This window comes from Ambystoma mexicanum, chromosome 2q, assembly GCF_040938575.1.
Source record: "Ambystoma mexicanum isolate Mex_15411 chromosome 2q, UKY_AmexF1_1, whole genome shotgun sequence".
NCBI lineage: Eukaryota > Metazoa > Chordata > Amphibia > Caudata > Ambystomatidae > Ambystoma > Ambystoma mexicanum.
In genome coordinates this window covers 1,180,960,064-1,180,983,538 of record NC_090924.1, presented here as the reverse complement: position 1 = coordinate 1,180,983,538, position 23,475 = coordinate 1,180,960,064, and the positions used below count along the sequence as shown (strand labels likewise).

The following is a 23,475-nucleotide window of genomic DNA, read 5'->3' as shown; positions in this document are numbered from 1 at the left end:
AATTGCTCCAAAATTACAAGTAGTGGAGATAAATCAACCGGTAAGCAGTTATAGAAGATTATTGAAACGCAGGAAATGTTTTTGCTACCCGAGTAGAAACACAGCGAAAATAACCATCTGTATTCTCGGTTGCATCCCATAGCCACTTTTGCAATGTTTTAGTTTTGGCTCTTTTTGCCTGGTGCTAAAGGATCCTGCGAGAGCTAAACCTAACCTATTTACTTGTTAATACTTTGTGAGTCAATTAGCAAAGCTGTAATGGGTCTGATGGTGGTTGCCCTTGTAGCATACATAGACATGAGGTTTGGAAATAACTTGTGGTTCTAGGCGTGATTGCATGCAACCCATGTACATCAGTATGCTGAAATTATCCTGCAGACTAACATGTACTGTACTTTTCTTTTGTTCACAGGAACCCCATATTGGAGGCAAAGGCATGAAGGGGGCTGGATTGTCAGAAGAACAATTAAAACTGCTACAGAGGTTTCATCCATCAAGTGCAATGCTAGCATGTGCAGTCAGTGATCTGAATTCTTCCAGCACTGATGATACAGTTTGCTTAGCAAATGGGGATAGTATCGGCTTTTTTATTGCCAAATTTATTAAAAGATGAAGACATTGTTACATTTTGAAATTGTTTGAAATCATCCCAGTCTTTGATGCCGTCATTATTGTAATGTTGTCAAGACAACAGATAGACAACACGGTCTGAATAGAAGCAGTCAGTCTGCCAGTTTACTTGACAGCAGCAACCATGGGTTATGCAATATCATGGTGGAGTTGGACTGTATTTCCCTTTCTAAACCATTGTTTCTTTTCTTTAGAACACACACATAGACCATCAATTGGAGACTAGGGTTTCAGTGATCAGAAATAACATGTAAAAAATGTTGGCAATTGCAGTCTGCACCTTTTCTTTGAAATGATACCTAGGATTATACACACAGATGAGACGAAATGCAATCTGGAAGGTTGTACCATCCGGTCAGGGGTTTTTGAAAAAGTCATTGTCAGGACTTAGTATAGCCCACCGTGGGTAAATAGGGTTTACACCTCTTAGGATCAACCTGAACTACCCAAAAATGTGGTAGAGTGGTCAAGCAGCCAGGATTAGTCTAAGGAGGGAGGAGAGATGTAGTTGGGTACAAAGACCTCAGAGCCTACCTTTGTTCAAGAAAACACTTATACACTTAGAGGTTCTATAATAATAGACATGTATTATATACACTAAGGCACACTGTTGTAATTCAATGATCAGGTGGGTATGCTCTGAGGTCATGGCTGCTTGACCACTCTACCAAAACCTTTGCCAGTTCAGGTGGATCCTAAGAGGTGTAATCCCTGTTCACCCAAGGTGGGCTGTCCTAAATCTTGTCTCAGACCTTGACCTTTGCAAAAAAATGAACATAAGTAGTGTTACAGCGGTGGGATACTTGTTGTTTTGGATACACTGAGTCAATGGGATACCGATTTTCCAGAAAACCATCCTCTATGGAAAACTATAAGCAAGAGGCTTGTTCAAATCAAAGTAGAACAACTTAGAGAATTATGTAAAAAGAAAGGCCGCAGCTGTAAAGGAAACAAATCGGAATTGATTCAAATGTGAATGGACTTTCAGATGTCCAGAAGTAAATCTGTATCTACTAGATCTAACCTTGACTTGAGTGAGGAAATTGGTGAAGATTGTGGCATTGATCTTGATATAGAGGAATAAGTAGATCTGTAGGAGGACTCATCACTAGCTCCAGGTGTCCCTCCAACATATTCCCGCACACTCGAGCTCACAAACCATTCTCACTGATCTACCTTTGGAACTGGAAAAACAAAAAGCCAAGATTGTGTATATGCAACTACAATTAGAGTATAGGAAGCTGAAACTTGGAGAAAAAGAACTGAAACATTAGAACAAAATTAAAAAGATGTCTTCGGATAACTTGTCTTCAGTTTCAGGGTCCTCTAGTGTGAATTGCAAGAAGTGAGGGCTGTTGAGCAAGTCCTTTGGGTTTTTTCTAGTCTTCGCCAGAATGGATGTGATGCGATTCTGGAGATCAATGCTGTGGATAGGAAGGACTACAGCTTGGTCAAATAAACCCTCATAGCCAGATATGGAAAGACCCCCTTCCCAATATCTGAAATGATTCAGGGAACACAGGAAGAAAGATGGAGTGCTATGGGCAACCTGGGTGTCTGATTCCCTTAAGAACCTAGATGGGTGGTTGGAAGGCCACAAAGTGAGAACGTTTTATGGCATGAGGAATCTCTTCATGCTATACAGCATTTTTTGGGCCTAGTCCCCAGAGCTGAGACAGCATTTGGCTGACTCAAAAGAATTAGACCACAAGAAACTAGCAATTGTTGCTGACGTGTGGGTAGCCAACAGGGCCACTCACATGGATTCTGGGGCTCCTCACCAGGAGCAGGGAAAGAAGCACAAGAGCGAATAGAAAGACACTTCCACAAAAATCTAATCCAAAGAGGCCCACAACAGTGACAAACATTAACACCATGGGAAATTTCATATGGCTAGTGAAACCTCTGGATCCAAACCAAAGAACAGTTATCAGAAACCCCCATTCCAAAAAGCCTTTGGCAAATGTGTGGTTTGATGGTCTAGTGACCAAGTGAAAGGGGGCCCCAGCTGTATGGGCAAACGCTTGGGGGTCCCATCTGTCTCCTTGACATTCTCTCAGGAAGAGGGAATCCCTGTAAGAGGGGCAGTCTTTCACCCTCTAGCTTAAGAACCCATTGGAGTTCAGGCTAGAGTTACTGTAGTGTCCCCTGGTTCCTGGGTACAACAGAGTCAGGCTATCTATAACTCCATCCCTGATAATATCAAGTGTTATTTTAAGGGCACTGTTCTTAATGGTCTGGAAACCTCTGCCAATGGAGATACTGGGGCCAATTTCTCAGTGATTGAGTCTTTTCTCAGCTCGGAGGAAGTTGCTAAGGCTCCCCTGAGACCCATTAAGTTTGTTGGAGGCCCTATCCAAATGCTCCCCATAACGCCTGTCATCCATAAGTGTAATGACATGACAGGGTTCCTGTCAGTGTGCAAGCAGAAGTGTCTGGTACTGTGCTCCTGGACAATGACCTGAACACCTTAGGTGTTGTCTCACACACAGCAGAGCCCCCAAGTCGAAAGACCAGGGTTCAGACAAGAAAGGCTAGAGAGGACATCTTTAAGGACCTCTCACCAGAGACTATGAAGAAATGTGGTGTCTCTATTGGGCACAAAGGCACCAAACCCAAAGCTTCTATTGGGAGGAAGGCTCTTAACCCCAGAAATCGTAGTCACTTCTGTGACTCCACTTCCATCCCAGGCTGAAGAACATGAACCCCCAGAAGACCCACCTATTGGTGACATAGAGGTGGAGGAGGTTCAACATTGTTTGGAGGATCTGGATTCTAGGGACCATCCTAATCGCAGACCTTGCTTGCAGGAGGTGGACCTTCTAGGGCAGACTTCAACAAGGGACAAAGAGTGTCCCTCTCTTGATGGCTTGCACAGACAAGCTGCTTCCCAATTTAAAGGCCAAGATCCTGGGAAGCACAGGCTCTACTGGGAGGATGGAATCCTCTAAAGTGAACCTGTAGAGTCCACTGCAGGGGTCCACAATTTCCCCAGGCTGTGAGACTTCTCCTTTTGCAGTTGGCCCATGAGGTGCCTCTTTCTGGTCACTTGAGTACCAAGAAGACCAAGGGAATGCTCTCATTGTATTTCTATTGACCTCAGATGGTTGCAGCAGCAGATAAACACTGCAGACGTTTCCACTCTTGTCAGTTATCTGACAAGAGGGGTACCGAGAATGTGGCACCTTTGCTACCTCTTTTTGATGGTTGGGATTGACGTTGTTGGTCCCATCGAACCTCCTACTTCCTCAGGCTATTGGTGTATCCTTGTAGTGGACCATGCCACTAGGTATCCTGAGGCAATCCCAATTCCACTACATGCGAGCCATGTGAAAAACCTGTGGATTAACCTACGGGTTCTCACCAGCGTACTATCATCAAGCCATTGGGTTCGTAGAGAGGTTCAAAAGAACTTTGAAGATCATGATGGGAGCTTTAGAAGAACTCCTTTGCAGAAAGTGAGACCTTCTACTGACATACCGTCTTTTTGCTTATAGAGAAGTACCTCAAGCAAGAGTGGGCTTCTCTATAGACATGAAGTCAGAGAGGGCCTTTGACTCTGACAGGGGAAGCACTGGAGGATTCTCTACTTCCCAAGCCAGTGATGTTCAGTGACAATGTGGTAGGCCTGAGAAAAAGGATGGCACAAATGATGACTGGAGCTACGGAGAACCTGAAAACTGGCTAAGCACTGGTGAAAGACTGGTATGACCAGAAGGCCAACATGGTGGAGTTTACTCCAGGACAGCAGGTCCTTGTAATGGTCCCAGTGAGGCCCAAAGCCTTACATAAGTAGAGCGGACCCTTTAAGGTTCTAGACAAACTTGGAGAGGTGAATTATTTGGTGGACTTGGGCAACCCCAAGGAGGCCTCCCCTAGGGTCAGTCACATCAACCGTCTGAAGGCATTGGTCCCCAGGGCAGAAATGGGTGCTTTGATCCGAGCCTCTGGTCAAGAAGAAGAGGAGAAGCAAAGTGAACTTCTAAATGGATACCACTCAGATGGCACAGTAGGAGGAGTACAACTCTCTTCTAATCTGACACTCAAACAATATGGGGTGTGCTCAGGTCTGTTAAATCAGTTTGCTCCATGTTTTCAACTACACCAGGTCTGAGCCAGCATGACATTGACACTGGTGATAGTGTCCCTGTAAAAAGCATGGGTTACAGGATGTCGGATACTGTGAGAAATCACATAAACAGAGGTCAACTAGATGCTTGTACCTGGAGTGATTAAACAATCCAATAGTGGTGCTGGTACCAAAGGCAAGAACTAAAGAGCTTGGATTCTGTGTGGACTATATCTTACCTCAGGCTATTGGCAAATAGCTCTGACCGACTATGCCAAGGAGAAGACTGTATGTTCTACCCCAAACCTACCCCAAAAGTGCTTGAACAATTTAAGGTGATGCCTTTTGAACTGAAGAATGCCCCAGCCATCTTCCAAAGACTGGTTAATCTTTCACTGCTGAGTGGGCTAGAGAACGTCTACATGGCATACTCGGATGACAAAGCAGTGTTCAGCCATATATGTGAAAAACATCTTTCCCATCTTGGACAGGTGTTGCAGGCTCTTCAACAGGCCATTCTGACTATCAAATCAAGCAAGCGCCAAGTTAGTCAGCGCTTAGTAGTCTACCTTGGACATGGGGCGGGGGTACAATATTAATAATCATAATAATTTAGCATTTATATAGCGCTACGAACCTTCAGGTATCTGAGCGCTGCTTATTATTACCCACCGTGTGTGGTGCTCATTTATCGATCTCGGAAGGATGAAAGGCTGAGTTTGGCCTTGCCGGGATTTAAACCTGAGTCAGCAGGCTCTGCACAGATGTCAAAGCGAGCGCTCTACCCGCTGTGCTATCAGGCATATGAAACCTTACCAAGATAAAGTACATGCAGTACAGGACTGGGAAACCCCCAATACTCAGACCCAAGTGAGAGCCTTTTTAGGACTCACTGGGCACTATAGAAACTTTATTCTTTGCTATGGGACAATAGCACCACTGACAACCATTTCCTGTCCAAAGTACCCCTAGAAGATGAAATGGACTGATAGATGCCTTGTGCCAAGCTCCAGTCTTGAGAGCTCAAGACTATTCTCAACCCTTCCTCGTGCAAACAGATGCATCAAATACAGGAATTGGGGCAACATTAAGTCAGATGGATGACAAAGCAGGGAACACCCTATCTGTTTCATCAGCAATAAATTAAAGAGATGAGGTGGCCAACAATTAAACGAGAATGTTTTGCCATTGTGTGGTCTCTGAAGAAGTTTAAATCATACTTATATGGATCTAGTTTCATGATTCAGACAGACCACCGGCCTCGTAGATGGCTTATGCAGATGAAGGGGGAAAATCCTCAACTGCTCAGGCGGTCCATAAGCCTACAGTGGTTTGACTTCACCATAGAGCAAATGTCAGGGTCACATCATAGGAATGTGATGGATTGTCCAGAAGGTATGACAGACTGGAACAAGATATTCAGCCAGGAGTAGATTAGATCCTCCTGTTGCTTAGTCTTGGGGGTAAGGGGGGAGGGGGGAGTGTTAGGGTAGAGTTTTCTCGTTCTGTGAAATCCCCTCTCCGTGTGAGTCACCCAGCGCTTTCTGCTGGAGACCTGCATTTCTTTGCTAATTCTCCTGGACCAGTGGGAACCTTTTTCCCCCCACTCACTCCTTCTACTCTGATCATGGGAACCTTTCTAGCCCCTTTTGTAGATTTCCTTTTGGAGTCACGCTTTCCATCAACTGTTGGGCATCTGCTTTTTACTAAAACAACACACAGCACCATCTGTGCAGTGTTGTGACAAGCCCCTAAAACTTATCTTTCATTGTTTCTTTTCTTTCCCTGACTAACTCTTGCATTTACCAGGGCAGCGGGATACTTTTTATCCTACCTGTGTTTTATTTTTTTGTTGTCAACACACTCCACCTGTGGGGTTCTGACAGAGCACTGTGCGTCCTTTTTATAGCCTCTCCAGTACTTTTAACTGGAGGCTGCTGTTGCAGCTCCAATAAAGCTTCATAGGGGCCCCATACCCAAAATGGAGGCCCTGCATGTATAAGACCTGAATAAGATGAGTTGTCCTTTCTGATCCCGTCTTCGACCATGCTAGGTGGGGGAGGGTCATCTTACCCCTTTGGCTTCACCATGCTTCCCTTAGAAAGCCTACAAAGGGTCTTTGAGTGCCTGGCAGGACAGGATGTAAGGGAGCTCAACCGAAATGCCCCTGCCTCTCGCTCTGCTGCGTGCCTGGCTTAAATCAGTTCAGACTTGGAGGCTGGCTGTCCCCATTTGTAAGCCATCTCCAAGTTTGAATGGTGCATGGGACATGATTGGTGGACTCAGCCGGTCCTCCTGGATAAATTCTGCGGTCCTGGAGTAGAAACCAAGAGTCGACCACTGGAATAGAACTATCCAAAGAGGGGGACTAAGAAGGAAGTTGCCAGCACTTAACTACTGCCAGAGCCTGTTGAGTCACTGCTGCTTTTCTGACCTAGTCACTCCAATAGACTGGGAAGATCTGAAGAAGGCTACTTCCTTCCATAGACTGGTGGACCTAACCAGTCTCGAGAAGAACTGCAATTTGAGCCATCCCCTGAAGAGATGTGACCCCCGGGGACTCCAAAGTCCCAATCCCCGGGGTCTTATGCTGCAATGCTCTGCATAGTCTACAGAAACATAATTTCACCTGCAACTTCATGGACATCCTACTAAGCCTGTAACGACTCAGGCCAACCCCAGAAAGTCCCCTCACCATAGTCAGAACCGTAAAGATCTGTTGCTGGACAGCCCTCTGTTTGAGTGATATTTCCAGATCCACCAAGGTCAACGTCTCCCCATCTTCACAGCCGAGAAACTGGCAACCATGTCTTTTGTCACCTCACTGCTGGAACCGTCCCACAGCAACACCTTGTTCAATTCAAGGTACTGTTTACCACTGGTATTACCTATCTGGGGGCTGCTTGTACAATTCTGTGACTCTGGGGGCTGAGGATAGCTTGAATCCTGCTTCCCCTCAGGTCCCCATTGAGCAACGTTGGGATGGATAACCCATTGTACTGTAGCGGTAAAACCGCCTGCCCTTGGACACTGGTCCTTGGGGCACCCTTTCAGGGGGTCATCCTAATCTCTGTGAACCAACCTTTAACCAACAATCTTATCTACCTGCAATGTTGGAGAAATCATTGGGATTCTAGCATTCTGAACACTGTATTTTGCTCCTTCCCACCATTTCCCAGTCAACCTGCAGCTACTGGTGAGCCAGTGGCCCATCTGAACTTCGAAGGACTCGATCCAGACAGAGATGGACTGTTAAGACAAGATTGCATTGAAGTTACAAAAATTTATTAAGATTTTGGAGTTTGCATATATGTTTCCAGTTGGGTGATTAAGTGATTTGTTACTGAAAACGCTATTCTAAGAGTATGGCAAGTGTTATACTTTATAATGTTTTCTAGTACGTACTTGATTTCTGAATTACAACAGTGTGCCTTAGTTTATATAATTGTCTATTTTTATATAACTGCTTAGTGTGTAAGAGTTTTCTTGAAGCAATGTGTGCTCTGATGTCTTTGTACCTGCCTACAGCCCTCCTCCCTCCTTAGTCTAAGCCTGGCTGCTTGACCACTCTACCAAGCCTTTGGGTAGTTCAAGCTGATCCTAAGAGATGTAAACCCTGTCCATCCAAGGTGGGCTTTCCTAAGTCCTGTCTCAGACAGTGACTTTTGCAAAAAACCCTAGCGAAATGGGGGAACTGAGATTGATCCAAAAGCAAGAGGGCCTAGAATGGGTTGAGAGGAATGGGAAAAAGTCGCCTCATCAAAAAGCGCTTCAAATTGTGGTTGGCTAGCCACCGATGTGACTTTGCCAGGGCAAGTTGGAATTATATAAATAGATTGATCCCAGACCTCTAGGCTACGACAGACCATTCTCGAGCAACCTCTGTGACTCGATAGCCACCATCCAAATAAACCACCCCACCCTTACTCTTCTAGGAGACTTCAATATCTGGCTAGACATTCCCACCAACCCATGACCCACTCACTAGTTGACTGCCTAGATGCGCTTAACCTCTGCCTCAATGTAAACGGCCCAACACACTTTAAATGACACAACCTTGATGCCATCTTTAGCTTCCTAGACCAGATACATCTAAACCCCCCCAACCCTATCATCTGGTCGGATCATTTCATTGTACCTTTAACCATTCACTCGCCCGCCCACCTCCCCATACTCGAACCAGAACCCCCGAATCAACGCGAATGCTGGAAGAAACTAAAAATCCTCCCCGACTTAGCAGTCAGGAGATTTCAAGCTCCTCCCGCAATGACCCATTAACCACTGATGCCTTTGACTCATGGCTCAATATCTCATTAATCCCACTCACCCCCACTTGCTAATCCTCGGCTTGCTGTGGCCCTTTTCCCAAATAGTTTACACCAGAAATGAAGACTGCAAAACAACTGTATAAATCCCTCGAACGCAAATGGCAGAAAGAAAAAACCAACCTGGGCAGATCCACCCTAGCCCGGCACCATCGTCACTACAAAGCCAAAATCAGAAAAGCGAAAAAAGTCCACTACAACTCTCGAATTCTTAACTGTGAAAACCCCAGCAAGGAACTCCACAAAATAATCTCCGAATTCAGCAAACCAATCTGTTCCACCACCCAATCGACCCCATCTCAGTCTCTCTGCGACTCACTAGCCCTCTACTTCTACACCACTGCTCTCGAAAGAACAAATTCTCTAAAAAACAAAATGGCCCTCATGACCCCGCCACGTAATCCACCCACCTTACCTGTCACCCCCCCACCAACTGCCTCAGCAACTGCAACCCACTATGGAGAGACCAATTTCTCAAACTTCTCTCTGCCCGGAAACCATCTGGCTATCCCCTAGTCCCCCATATTCGCATCCACCTGCGCAGAAGAGCACGCAAGAACCATCATAAATGATGACTCCTGCCCATATCAAACCTCTTCTAAAAAAAACCTTCCCTCGACCCCAGAAAACTACAGCTCCATCTCAAACACCAGGTTCCTTGCTAAACTCGGCGATGAAATAGCATACTCCCAACTAAATGCCTTTGTTGGAGCCAATAATCTCCTAGACCCTGCACAATCAGGCTTCAGACCTCGACATGGAACCAAAACCACTCTGACCTCAATCTGGGACGACCTTAGGAACACTGCAGACTCTGCAGGACGCGCTGCACTAATCCTTCTAGACCTATCCGTCGCCTTTGACACAACCACTCAATCCTCCTCGACCGCCTCCACTCCCTAGGAGTCCGTGGAAACGCTCTCAAGTGGATAGCATCCTTCCTCAACAATAGCAACCAAATAACTCTCCTCTCCTCTTTTGCTTCCGCTGCCTGACGAGTCAATACCTGAGTTCCACAAGGAGTGTGCCTATCAGCCCTCCTGTTCAACCTCTACATGTCCACCCTCCCGGGAATAATCCACTCGCACAGTATCCTGTACTACAACTACGCTGATGACACCCAGTTAATCCTAAAACTCCTCAACTCAAACCCCAACTGTCAGCCCGACCTCGCTGCCTGCCTCCTTGACATTGATCTCTGGATGACCACAAACCACCTCCTCTAAAACCCCAACAAAACTGAAATCATGGTGTGCGGCAACACCAAGCTTCTCCCCCACCCTCTACCCTGGCCATCATCCATGGGCAATCCACCAACCACCTCAACCACAGTAAAAAGCCTTGGATGCACACTCCACTCTGACCTAACCCTCTCACGCCAAATCAACAACATCTCCAAGTCCTGCCATTACCACTTCAAAATTCTTAAACACATTTTCCCGTACCTCTCCTTCCCCAACAGACTCACCGAAGTCAAATCTATTGTAATGTCAAGGACTATGCCAACGCCCAATGTCCAAGCATACCACTTCATCAAACTACTTCTATCTAGCACTTGGCCCAATAGATCACACCACTCCAGTTCTCAAAACTCTCCACTGGCTCCCGGTTGGATGATTGGTGACCTTCAATACCTTATGCATCTCCCACCGAGCAATGCATAAAACGGGACCTCTGTTCCTAAAGGACAAGGTAAAATCCTACCACACACCGTGCACTCTAAGAACAAGCTCTGCCCTCCTCCTAATGATACCAAACACCAACTCAGTCAGGTTAGAAGGATCATCATTCTCAGCCCTGGCCCCCACTCTGTGGAACTTGATTCCACCTCGCATTCGACTCACTGACGACTGTAATTCCGCAAACTACTGAAAGCGTGGCTCTTCCCTTAAAGAATCGATGTTTAGAACAAATGGAATACATTTCCACAATAAACAGAAACCCAGGGTTGTGAACAAAGATAATAAAAGAGCTAAAGGAGACGATCCTACAGACTGAAAGACCAATACTGATAGTGTAACCAAAACAGATAGACTGAGTAGAACGGATGGGGTGGATGCAGTTGACGGAATGGCTGGAACGGATGGAGTGGACAGAATGATGGAATGGGTGGATGGAGTGGACAAAATGAAAGGAGACGATAAATGGATAGAATAGATGGAGTGGACATAGTGGATGGAGGGGATGAGTGGATGGAGTAGATGGAGGGGATGAGTCGATTTAGTGGATAAGCATATGAAGTGGATGGAAAGGATGTTAGTTGTTTGTTTATTCACTTATAATGCACACCAAACCCGTAGGTAGCCGGGTGCAGCAATACAGGATATGCAAGGCTTAAGGTTGCATATATACAGAATACATAAAGTTACATATATACAGAATACATACACAATGAAGATTACATAATTACAGAATATATACACAGTAATGTCAGTACTAGCAGACACACACCGCCAATATACATGGCAACAAAGAGCAAACAGGGCCCTCTCTATAATGGAGCGTGCTGGGAATCGCATTACTAGCACGAGTGGGGAGGTGTGAGGTAGAGCAGGAGGTGAATATATATATATCCATAAAAATAGGAAAGGCTAGTCTACCTATTTGTGTACCTCTAGTTCTCGGTCACCTTTAGCACATTGATATAATTGGACCTACATTTTGGAAAGGGCTGTTCCTCACGTAGATGGTGGGGTAGTGAATTCCAAAGTTGAGTCGCTCTGACCTGCAAGCTGCCGTCCCCGACCTTTTCCAACCTAAATCTGGGTGTGATCAAAGTGTTGGCATTAGTAGTTCTTGGTGGTCAGGAAGAATATCTTTTGATGAATTTATCTGAGAGCTAGCTAGGTGCGGCATTATTCAAGGCTTTGTGAACAAGTGAGGCAACTTTTAGGTAGATTTTATTCTGTGTGGACAGCCAGTTATTTTGACGTCTAATGTTCGATATGTGCTTTCTTTTGGATATGCCGAGAGCTGCTCTCAAGGCATTATTTTGTAAGATTTGGATTTTATGGATGATAGCTTTATTGGCTCCAATGTATAAGGCATTGCAGTAATCGAACCTAGACAAAATCAAGGCCCTAGCTAGGATAATGCAATTGTTATCGGAAAGAAAGTGTTTGCCTGTGATAAGCTTGCACATGTAGGCTGTAGCAGAGGTCAAAGATTTCACCTGTTTATCAGAGGAGAGGGTGCCGTCCAGGTAGACGCCAAGTGTCTTCACCTCCTTGAACACCTTGATATTACCGTCGATCTCAAAGGAGGAATAGTCTTGGCCTAGTTTTTTAAGATTAGTGTGAGTCCCCAGGATGATAAGCTCTTGGATGCACTGGATGGAACGGATGGACTGGATGGAACGGATCGAGTGGATGGAGCAGATGAGTCGGTTGATGTAGTGGAGGGAGGGGATGGAGTGGATGAACGGATGGAGTGGATACATGGATGGAAGAGATACGTGGATGGAGGGAATAAGTGGATAGAGTGAATGGAGAGGATGAAGTGTATGAGTGGATGGATTGGATGAAGCGGATGGACCGGATGAAAGGGATGGATTGGAAGGAGTGGATGGAACGGATGGAGTGGATGGAACGGATGGAGTGGGTGGAACGGATGGAGTGGGTGGAACGGATGAAGTGGATGAAACGGATGGACTGATTGGAACGCATGGAGTGGATGGAACAGCCAGAATGAATAGAACGGATAGAGTGGATGAAGTGGGTGGATGGAGTGAATGGAGAAGATAAGTGGATAGAAAATATGGATGGGATGAGTGGATGGAGTCGATGGAGTCGATGGAGGGCCGGAGTGGATGGGAAGGATCGAGTGGATGGAGAGAATAAGTGGATAGAATAGATGGAATGGACAGAGTGGATCAAGTGGATGGAGGGAATAAGTGGATGGAGGGGATGAGTCAATGGAGTGGACGGAGTTGATGAAGTGGATGGAACGTATGAGGTGGATGGAACGGATGGAACTGATAGTGGATGATTGGTTGGAGTGGATCGAGAGGATGGAGTGGGTGGATGGAAAAGATGGATGGAATAGATGGAGGGGATGAAGTGGATGAGTGGGTGGAGTGCATGAGAGGATGGAGGGGATGAGCCGATGGAGTGGATGGAATGTATGAGTGGATTGAATGTTACTGTAGCACGTTTACCCTATCCATCAATTTTTATACGTATACCGCTATGTACTCCACCTGTCCTACTCTCGTACCTGGTCGCATGGCGCTTTACTGATTACCACCTATACGCTTACTCTCTCCTATACACCATAACTCAACTAGAACACAGCTATATTATGTCACATTCGGTATAGCTGTTCTCATACTAACATGACCCCACAAACTCCCCATCATCCTAATAAAACACAGCAAGCTGAGCACATACCGCTAGCTTAGGCGCCTCCTCAGGCCTAACACAGCCAAAACTCAGACTGGATGTCCACCCTCAAGACTGAACACATCCAACTGATTTCCTTAGCACCACGTCTACCGCTAAGAAGCAGCTACCACGCTACAATCACACCAGCTGCATACATATCCGGTGCGCACACGCACTATACGACTCTCCCTCTCTCTACTGACTTGAACTGCGGTTCCCGAGGGCGTTCAACCTACCAGTGCTTTGAGGTCATACCAATGATACATAAGGCGCTATATGAATGCCAAGTAACATAACATAACTAACAAATGATACAAAGATGTTTTGGCACATAGTCCACTTTTTTTGGTGTCCTGCTTTGCCACAAACGGGATTATTGCTGTCTAAGAGGAAGCATGGGCGTCCCATATAAAGAATATAAACTGGGACGAAAGTGAAGTCTGACACCATCCAAACGGACTCCATGAAAGATACGTGGGTTTGGCACTACCTCAATGAAATGCACCTAGAGGCAACTATAAACAGCCTGAAATCATCTGCGGCCATAGGGCCCAATGGGATGAGTAATCTGGTCCTTAATGACGACAACCTCCCCGCCCCCTCTGGGCAGACCTACTATACCTACTTTTTTCTGACATTTGCAAGACCGATATAATACCGGAGTCTTGGAAGCAATCACTTTTGGTGGCATTCCACAAATCGGGCCCGCGGGATATTCCCTTTTAATTTTCGTATGTTAGCTATGCTGGATAGCTCATCCAAAATGTTCTCAAGCGTATTTCTGGGAATGTTGACAACGTGGGTCAAAGGGAGGGGAGTTTCTTCACTATTCTTAAACGGGCCTGAGGAAGAACCATACCACCACTCGCCCGATTTGAGTTATCCAGACCAGTATAGCAGACTCTTTGCACTGTGAGGAGTCTCCCTTATTTGTTTGTATCCACTCCCATTCAAGTGCCTTTGACTCTATCATTCGCAGCAGACTCTGGAGGAAGTTAAACAGCTGGGGCATTGATCCATCACTGCTATACTTCCTCCAGATGTTATACTCTGGTACAGAGATAAGAATCAGTTTATCTCAGAAGGGGGGAACTATCGGAAGCCTTTTCTACCAACAAAGGCTTGAAACAGGGCTGCCCATTAGCGCCTTTACTATACAACCTTTATGTTTCCGATTTTCCAGAGTATTTGGAAATAGATGGCAATAATCACTTGCCTATTTATGTCCCAAACCCCCCTGCATTGTCTTACTTATGCAGATGATACAGCAGTATTCTCCAGTACCCTGATAGGACTACAACATTAATTAACCAGACTATACCAATATGCCAACGACATTGGGCTGGTAATTAACCCATCCAAAACCAAGATCCTTATATTTGGAAAGCAGGCCCAAAAGAACAACACCTTTGTCTGGTTGGTGGGTGTCTCCCGATTTGAGCGGATTGGCATGTATAAATATATAGGAATTCAGCTATCTAATGACCGGTCTTGCAAACAACCTCTATCTAGTAGTATCTTATCTAAATCCTGAAAGAAGTGTATTGTCCTGAAAAAGATCAACAGGATTGGTGGAGGTTCAATTGAAGCAAAGGTCAGAGTATTATAAGATAGCAATTGTTTCAGGCATCCTATATGCACTAGAGGTGTATCAAATTTAGCTGTGTCTAGCATTAGATCTGTGCACCATCTGGTTTGCCTGTTTAGTTTTACATCTGAGTAACATTGCATTGTTTTTGTTGCCTCTGTTTTCAAAATCGAATTTAGGTGTGTTTAGTTCATACATTTTTGTACCACTTATCTAATGTAATTCTATTCCTTCTGGTTTGCACTTATTCGTTTCTGACTTCATCTACTAGCCTCCTGGTGAGTTTAGCTAGAACTGTGCAGCCACTCCTCCTTCATTTGTTGTCTAAACCTCTGCCAACCTATGGCTCTCTTCATTTCTCCTATATTCTACTACACTATCATCTATCCCCCCTCTCAAAGTCTAGGTAGGCAAAAGCACAAAAAGACATGGACTTCCCATTGCAGACACCAATGTCAGCAGATCCTCTTGAGAGGTTTTCACTGTCCCCTCTCCATATCTATGGACCCACCATCTCATCTCTACTCTCTTCTTCCACATGCTCTTCCGTTAATGGTAGCACCAAGTGGGAAGTCCTCTTGGCCGGTTTCTCATCCACATGTTGCTTCGTTAATGTCCATCAAACTGGCACCATCCTGGTTCAGGGTCTACAACCCAATCTCCTTCTCTTTGACCGGATCCTGCCTTCTCTCATTAACTTCCTTCCTTCTGCATCTTCCCGTCTACTCTCTCGCTCCCACTTCTGACTGGTCTACCATGCCCCTGTACTCCACCTCAGAAAACCTTCCAAGGCACAGACCTCCACCTGGCAACTCTTAATGCCCGCTCAGCCAAAAACACTCTGCTGGCATCTGGTCTGTCTCCTTCTTAAAGACATTGTCCTCGACATTCTAACTCTTACCGAGACTTGGTTCAATGCCAGTTCAGTCACTGCTTTTGACTCCCTCTTCCCTGACAGCTCCAAGATCATCTACAAGCCTCGACCTCACCGCATTGGTGGGGGGGTGCCTTAATCTTCCCTGAGTGGGTTCCTGCTTCCATCTTACCTACCCAGTCGTATTCTTCCTTTGAAATTCTGGTTTGCAAGTTGGTCATCTCTCCCATCTCCAACCTGACCATTGCTACCCTTTACCGGCCTCCATACACCACCATTGTTCATCAATGAATGGGCTGACTTCTGCTCTTGCTTACTTTTATCCACCTTTAACCTCCTCTTCCTGGGTGGCTTCAATATTGAACTGGACTCCCACGGTTCTGCATCCATTCTTTTCACTGACCTCTGCACCTCGTTTTCCCTCTCCGTTCTCCCTTCTGGGCTAACCCACTCAGATGGAAACTCTTGATGCCCTCATACTCTGACAACTCCCCCCCCCACTAGTCACGCCTCTCTCCTGGACAGACTATTTTCTCCTCTCAGCTCACCTGCTTCCTTTTGGCCCCCTGACCGCCCCCCCTAAAGTCCCACTAAACTCGTTCATGACATCCGCCCGATGAAACGAGTGACTGTGGCTGCCTTTGCCTACAATTTCACTCATCCCCCAGCTCTCACCCTACTTCTGACTCTGCCCTCAGAAACCTCCAACTGTCCATCACTAACACTGTTGACATTCGTGCTCCAGTCATGAGGATCTGCCTGAAACCTGCCTCTATGAGTAACAGGTACGACACAGAACCTGCGGCCCTGAAACGAAAGTACAGGGCCGCAGAATGGAAGTGGCTAACTTCAGGCTCATTCTCTGACAAACTGGCCTGCTGCATGCTTCAAAGGCAATACAGAATCCATCCAACAAAGCTGAACTTTTCAAGATCTGCAGGGAACTAGCCAACCCTTCCGCAGTCTCCTCTGCAATGCACTGGCCTCACACTTTGCCACCAAATCTCAGGACATCCTGACCAACCTTTCTACTCTCCCTCACAACACATCACACACCTTTACCCCTGCATCCCCCTCCTTCCTCCTACTACCCTCTCACACCCGAAGAAGTTACCAGAGTTATCCACTCCATGAAGGTCTCTTCTAAACAGGTCTCCCCTCGCTCATCCAGGACCATCAAGGAATAACATCAGCTCTCTTGCTTCTGCTCTCGCTGATTTCTGCAATCACTCTTTTGCCAATGGATCTTCCCCCCCCTGCCTAAGCACTCGCTTGTGCGCCCACTCCTGTAAAAAATATCCTCAGACCCTACTTGCCCTGCCAGCTACTGCCCTATTTCCATCACCCCCTTTCTGGGGAAGCTGCCTTAGAAGCTGGCCTTGTCCCAACTCAACTCTCACACTGAATTTGTTGGTGGTTTCCACGACCATCAATCTGGATTCCGAGCATCCAGAGGCACAGAAACTGCTCTTCTGAACACCCGTGAAGAACTGCTCGCATCTCTGGATTCCCAACTCCCCAGGTGTCCTTATCCTTCTCGATATCTCCTCTGCCTTTGACACAGTCATCCATTCCATCCACATACAAAGGTTCCACGATATCCTTGGTATCTCGGAACTGGCACTGGACTGGCTGACCTCTTTCCTCACTAACTGCTCTTCCCAAGTCATCCTGGGCTCCTTCTCTCCTCCTTCCCTCTCCACATGTGGTGTCCCCCAGGGATCTATACCCTCCCCCTGGTTCTTTAACATCTACCTTGCACGCCTCATTGCCTCCTTCTCCTCCAACTTGCAGTGTTACACAGACGGCACACAGCTCTTTTTCAAACTCCCTGCTGACCCTTTTGCACCCTCCATCATCCCTGACTGCCTATCTGCCATCCAGTCTTGGTGCACCTCCAACAATCTCTGCCTCAACGTCTGTGAAACTGGGACCCTTCCCATCAGGACCCCTGGTCCCTCCTTCTTGCCCTCACTCTGACCTTCCTCCTTGGGCTCTCCCCCTGCGCCTTCAACTGAAGCCAGAAACTTTGGAGTCATCTTCGACTCCTCTCTCTCTTTCCTCCCTCACACTCGGGACATTGCCAAGAAGTCCCACTTTCAGCTCTTCCGTCTCAAGGGAATTTTGCCTTTTATCACTTTCATTCAGAGGTTCAGTGTGACCCCAAACCCCGGCTCTCTCTAGGCTTAACTACTGCAATAGCCTCCTCCTGAATCTTCCATCTTCCACTCTGCGACCACTCGAGCTAATCCAGAATAGGGAAGCAAGACTTGTCCTTGGCCTTAAGTCCAGGGACTGCGTCTCTCCTGCACTAAAAAGTCTTCACTGACTCCTGGTTGCTGCACAGATTAAATTCAAATCCCTCTTCGTCATCCACAAGGCTGTCTGGGGCCGGGGATCACACTATCTTCAACTTTATCTCACTAAATACTCTCCCTCTAGACCACTATGTTCCTCTGGCACCAACTCTGTGTGTGTAAAGCTTTTTGCTAAACAGAGAGAAGGTGGTCGTTCACTTTCCTGTGTGGGCTCCCTCCTATGGAATAGCCTCTCCCCTCACCCCCCTCTGCGCCTTGAGCAGGATTTTCCCAAATTCCAGACGCTCCTTAAAACCTTCCTCCTCCTTCTCTTCTTCACTCCTCTGCTAATCCCAAAGTTGCTGCGATCATTGTCCTGGGCCCTTATGCAGCCTTGGGCCCTGACCTCCCACACCAATTCTACTCCGCTCCTTTCTATCCACAGAACTTGCAGCTTCACACCCTCTGCCCTGGAGGTTCGCATGTACACCTCCAGCGCCCTCAGCCCATGTAGCACTCAACATTCCTAGCACTTCATCTGTGTCTCACCCATGAGCTCGGACTCCCCAGCACTTACCCCCTCTTCCATCTTCCTTACTGCACTTGCACATTCTGAATACTCACAAGGCATAGTAGGTTTGTACCTTCTACCCTTCTCCCCCTCTGCTCGTATATATTGTTTTTCATGTATTTCTCACCCTTGCTCCCTCCCTGCCCTGAGGGCGCTTTGAAACAGTATTTTCTTATTGTATAAGCGCTAACAAGCAAACAATAAATAAATGGCCTGCGCCTCTGGAAGGTAAAATACTATGTTTGCTACTGTCATGGCCACAGAACACAAAAACCACACCATCTAGTGATGGAGGCAATGGGTCACTTGACTCACTTATGTCCCTTTGGGACCCATAAACACAGGGGCCCTGGCTGGACCCAGTCCTGGAGCCTTTGGCGCCAGGCTCATATAGAGATGTGAGCAGGAATACTTTATTTCATTCCAAGAGTGCTTTTATTTTACAAGTACTTTCCAAATATAGCTAAACAATGTGCTAACTCTGTTTCAGTAATATGCCGAAGTGTAGCGCCGTGCATTGAGCACGTGCCACATACTATTCAACCAGTCCATTAGTCTACCTGCACAGTTACAATCTTTATTGACCATTTTACATTGGTACACTTAGCCATAAAGCTCGTTTTTATATCTTGTTATATGCCAACAGGTGTTTTCGTCGTGGCTCTCCAGCCTAAATAGCAATGAAACTACATTTTTGCTTCAAATAACCACTCCCCTTGTAAAAGTAGGTTTTCTTCCAACATTTGAGCGAGCCAGGAATGACATATTTTGCCGGTATATCAACCAATACCATGGATACTGACACCATATGGTATGTATCATCAAACAAATCTACTTACGATTATTCCCTGAGAATATAATTGTTTCTCCGCGTTAGCGGCATTATCTTTCTCATAACAATTTACGTATGAAAGCGCTCACGTGACTTTCACGATCTATCGCGCAAGAGGCAGTGCCTTCACTTCCGGGTTAAAACAGGCAGCACTCGCACTCAATAGTACACGGCAATCGGAACGTACGAGGCGCGCACCTATGCATCTTTCTTTTTCTGCCTGAGACCAAGGTAAGAACTAACATTTAACCGTTTTCATGGATCAATTAGTTTTTCCTAGAGCTCGCATTATGTGATATGATATCACTATGATATGATATGATATCAATATGATATGATATCGCACTATGCGAAGTGATATCAAGTGCGAGGCACCACCTCAAATGTAAATACGCTCTTGCATTTGTGTGTCTTTCCACCACTGTAGATCTTCCCTAGAGAGCAGCCACAGAAAACCTTGACATTCTTACGAATTGGAACTCGTTCTTTTCATTACAACATTTTAAAAGGGCTGCCCAAGTAAGTGCTTACAGTCATTTAACAAACCGAGTTATTCACTATTTATCTCTTTTCTACCCTATTTTTCGAAACACCCGTGGTAAAATTAAGACAAGGCTTCGAAAGCATCTTTTTTTCAATAAACAGAAGTAATGTTTTCCCTGTTTCGATTTAGCTTCATTCAAATTATCACTTTCTTTTCCTTCTTTTTTTCTTTTTTCTTACTCCTATTAGGAGCAATTCAAACAGGACCAACCATAACTAATTCAACCAGTACAAATCAGAATGTTCCTTATGAATTGGTATTCAAATAAAAAACCCCTGATGATCCGTCGAAAACTAGACGGTGAAACACGTGTCGGGTAGTAGACCAACAAGGCACAGTCTCACCACAAGTGTATTTTCATAAACAATGGCACAAAACTGAGTGAAGTTAAACTCAAAGGCACGAAACTGAGTTAAGTAACTTAAAACTGTGAAGCAACAGTGATTAAGAGGGGACAGACCTATAACAATCACCTTTGTGCATCCAAGGTACTTAACAAATGGAATCCTAAACTGTGAAGTAACAGTGATTAAGAGGACAGCATTTTATAACAAATTGGAATTCACTAAGTTAATGTGAATCTCTCTGTGATGTAACAGGATTCATGTTAACAGTGTTAATTTTATAACAACAAATTGGAATCAAATGAACCAGAACCGCAAACATGCAATTTGCTCTTTAACCTGCATAATTACCTGAATGCACACTATTGTCATTTTTTATTAAAGTATTCAGATTGGGAAAAATTACAAACTGTGATGTAACAGACTCTTTATTTTCGTGAATGTAAGACTTCAAATCTAAGTTAGGCTAAGATACCGATGGACTCATTTCTTAAAGCACAATTGATTCAGACACCTACATGCACGAGTAATTTCGTTTTTTCGTGTTGATGGACCATTTGGATACCTTGAATGCAAAGCGCAAAACACTCTCAGGTCTAATTAGTTAATATTTTCAGTACTTTCCAGGAGATGAAAGCCTTTATTCCAGAGAACATCCTCATGTGCTGACTCATCGAGTGTGGCTCCCTAGGCCTAGTCTTCATGTGCTGACTCATGGGGTGTGGCAGGGTGTGACAGGCAGGCTGAACCTGGTGGGCGTGGCTTCAGAAGCTCAGCTATATAAGCTGCGCCATCCTTAAGGCTGAAGAAAGACAAGGTTAGAACATCCGTCCTAGGGCCGCGCCGCATTTGAACCCTGCTCGCCCACTAGTTAACAACTTACCAGCTACTGTACCGCTGCAGTTTCTTTCCTCATTCCCTCCGGCTGCCGCCTCGAGCTCCGCAGCTCCTGCCAGGCCGGCAACATCACCTGCAAGGGAAGAAAGCAAAAGAGCAAACATCAAAAGTGGAACGGACAGCAATACAAGACGACAAACTTTACAATACAACAAAAACAGACGAGCAAAGACAAAGGCAAACAGGAACACTTTCCTGAATTATAGTGGCTTAGTCGCAGCGGCACTGGACTACCACGTGCAAGGGACCAGTGAAGGAAGTCGGTCCAGATCATACAAGCGCCCCTGCCAGAAGCAGCAGGACAGAGTGCTCGCCAAAACTAATCAACAGGTGAGCTTTCCAGGGACAGCGCATCCCACAGGTACCACGGTTTGGGAGAAGGGGTCTGGAAGGGGATCAGGCGCAAAAGCTGGCATACTCACACCCCTCTTCTCCACGCGTGAGCAGTCCCGAGCATCATCACCTATTACTGCCAGTCACCACATAGGCGCAGAGGGCGAACTTGGACCCGAGTAAACTCGCCCCTGGGAGGGCTGCAACCATGCCCCAACGCCTACGCAGAGACCAGGTGAGCGTAACAGTTACTTGGTCTACCTTGTGCCACACCGGTCGAGGCCATCAGACTGGAAATTGGGCTACTATCTGCAATTGCCTAATGTAAAATGGCATCATGTAGACTTTGGGCCAATATAACACTTTCAGAGGAAATAAGCAATCAGCTGCTGAGTGCTGCCATGCCACATCAGACAAGGCTCTCACAAAGTATTTGTTTTGCAGTTCTAGACCGTATGGTTGGTAATCACTTTTACTCTATTGGGGTATTGCAACTTCTAACCCGTCTCAGTGAGTTCCACCTCTCTGGTCTGGTCAAAAAAACTATAGAACACGACTGAATCGCGTGTCTATCAAATCTTTCGGGGAAGCCTAAATATAAGAGATATACACACTAGTGTGGATTCACAGATAGAGCACGTTACTATCTAATCAAGTACTATTCCCCCTCACTCCCCGCCCCCTTATACGTTTCATCGTATATCTGAAACTCAAACTTCTACCTGTGCTCAGTAATACGGGGGCTTGCGCCGGGATCCCAAGAGAAGATCGGATTTGTAGAATATGCAAAAGGGATATCGAAATGGCGAGACATGTCCTCCCCAACTGTTGCATGCTGGTCAATCTCTATAAAAAAACATTACGTGGAATTCCACGATTTTTTTTCGGACCAGTTTTGGAGCACCATATATGGGGCGAATCACTTGTGATTACAGCAGCAGCTTTCCACATATGGAACCATATCAAGGATAGATTGATCTAATACTCAAATTACGGTTGCCTGCACTGTCCAAAAAAAATCATAATTCTTTGATACCGAGGTTATATGTTTTTATGAAGTCTTGTTCACAAAGGGGAAAACCCTGGTTCTTTTTAATTATTGAATGATTGTTTTTTATGTTTTTAGAATATTGTCTGTTTTAACTTGTGATATTGTGTTGAGATGGGACTATATTTCTGTATGTGCAAAGGTTGTATAACCATAGGCACAAATATATATATTTTTTAAAACCCTACACTCCCTGAGTTTTTTTGATTTTTGCTGTACCAAGTGAAGGTGGTTTTTCTGTAGGAAAGTGCGTTCTGCTAAACAGACACACTTTCCACATATCCTCTTAGGGTAAAACGTTATATGGTTTTAGGCCTTGTGAGCAGGTAATATGGTCATTTCCACTCATATAGTGGACATGTGTGTGTGTACTGTGAGTTGGCCATGATGTAGACACAAATGTATCAAATAGGCACATGTGACAGCTGGGTAGCTGTGTGTGGGTTTCCTTTTAAAAGCTCATTTGGCTCTAAGGAAATCCTTTCATATTGTATGGATCAATAAACTGCTAAAACTAGAATTCACTTTCATCAGCAACAGGGCTACACTTTTGACAGTGCCTCTGCTGATTTGTTTACTTTGAAAATGAAAGAGAGGTAGCCTACACAGTATTTTTGTAACATGGCTAGAAACATTATTTAACAAATTGCACTAACCTTGTTTTAGAATAGAAATGGGAATCCATGTGGATAGTAAACAAACGGTTGCTTCAATTCTATGCCTAGACCGGAGGCTCCCATT

General features: G+C 45.5%; 1 protein-coding gene across 1 annotated transcript in view; it reads left to right on the top strand.

Annotated features, from left to right (window-relative positions):
• The window catches only part of NSUN6 (NOP2/Sun RNA methyltransferase 6), a 632,060-nt gene extending 611,195 nt beyond the window's left edge, over positions 1 to 20,865 (top strand). The window contains exon 11 of the mRNA XM_069648588.1: positions 413 to 20,865. Coding sequence (XP_069504689.1) covers positions 413 to 613 — 201 coding nt within the window. The 3' untranslated portion in view covers positions 614 to 20,865. The remainder of the gene's footprint in view (positions 1 to 412) is intronic.
• Positions 20,866 to 23,475: the final 2,610 nt, after the last annotated feature.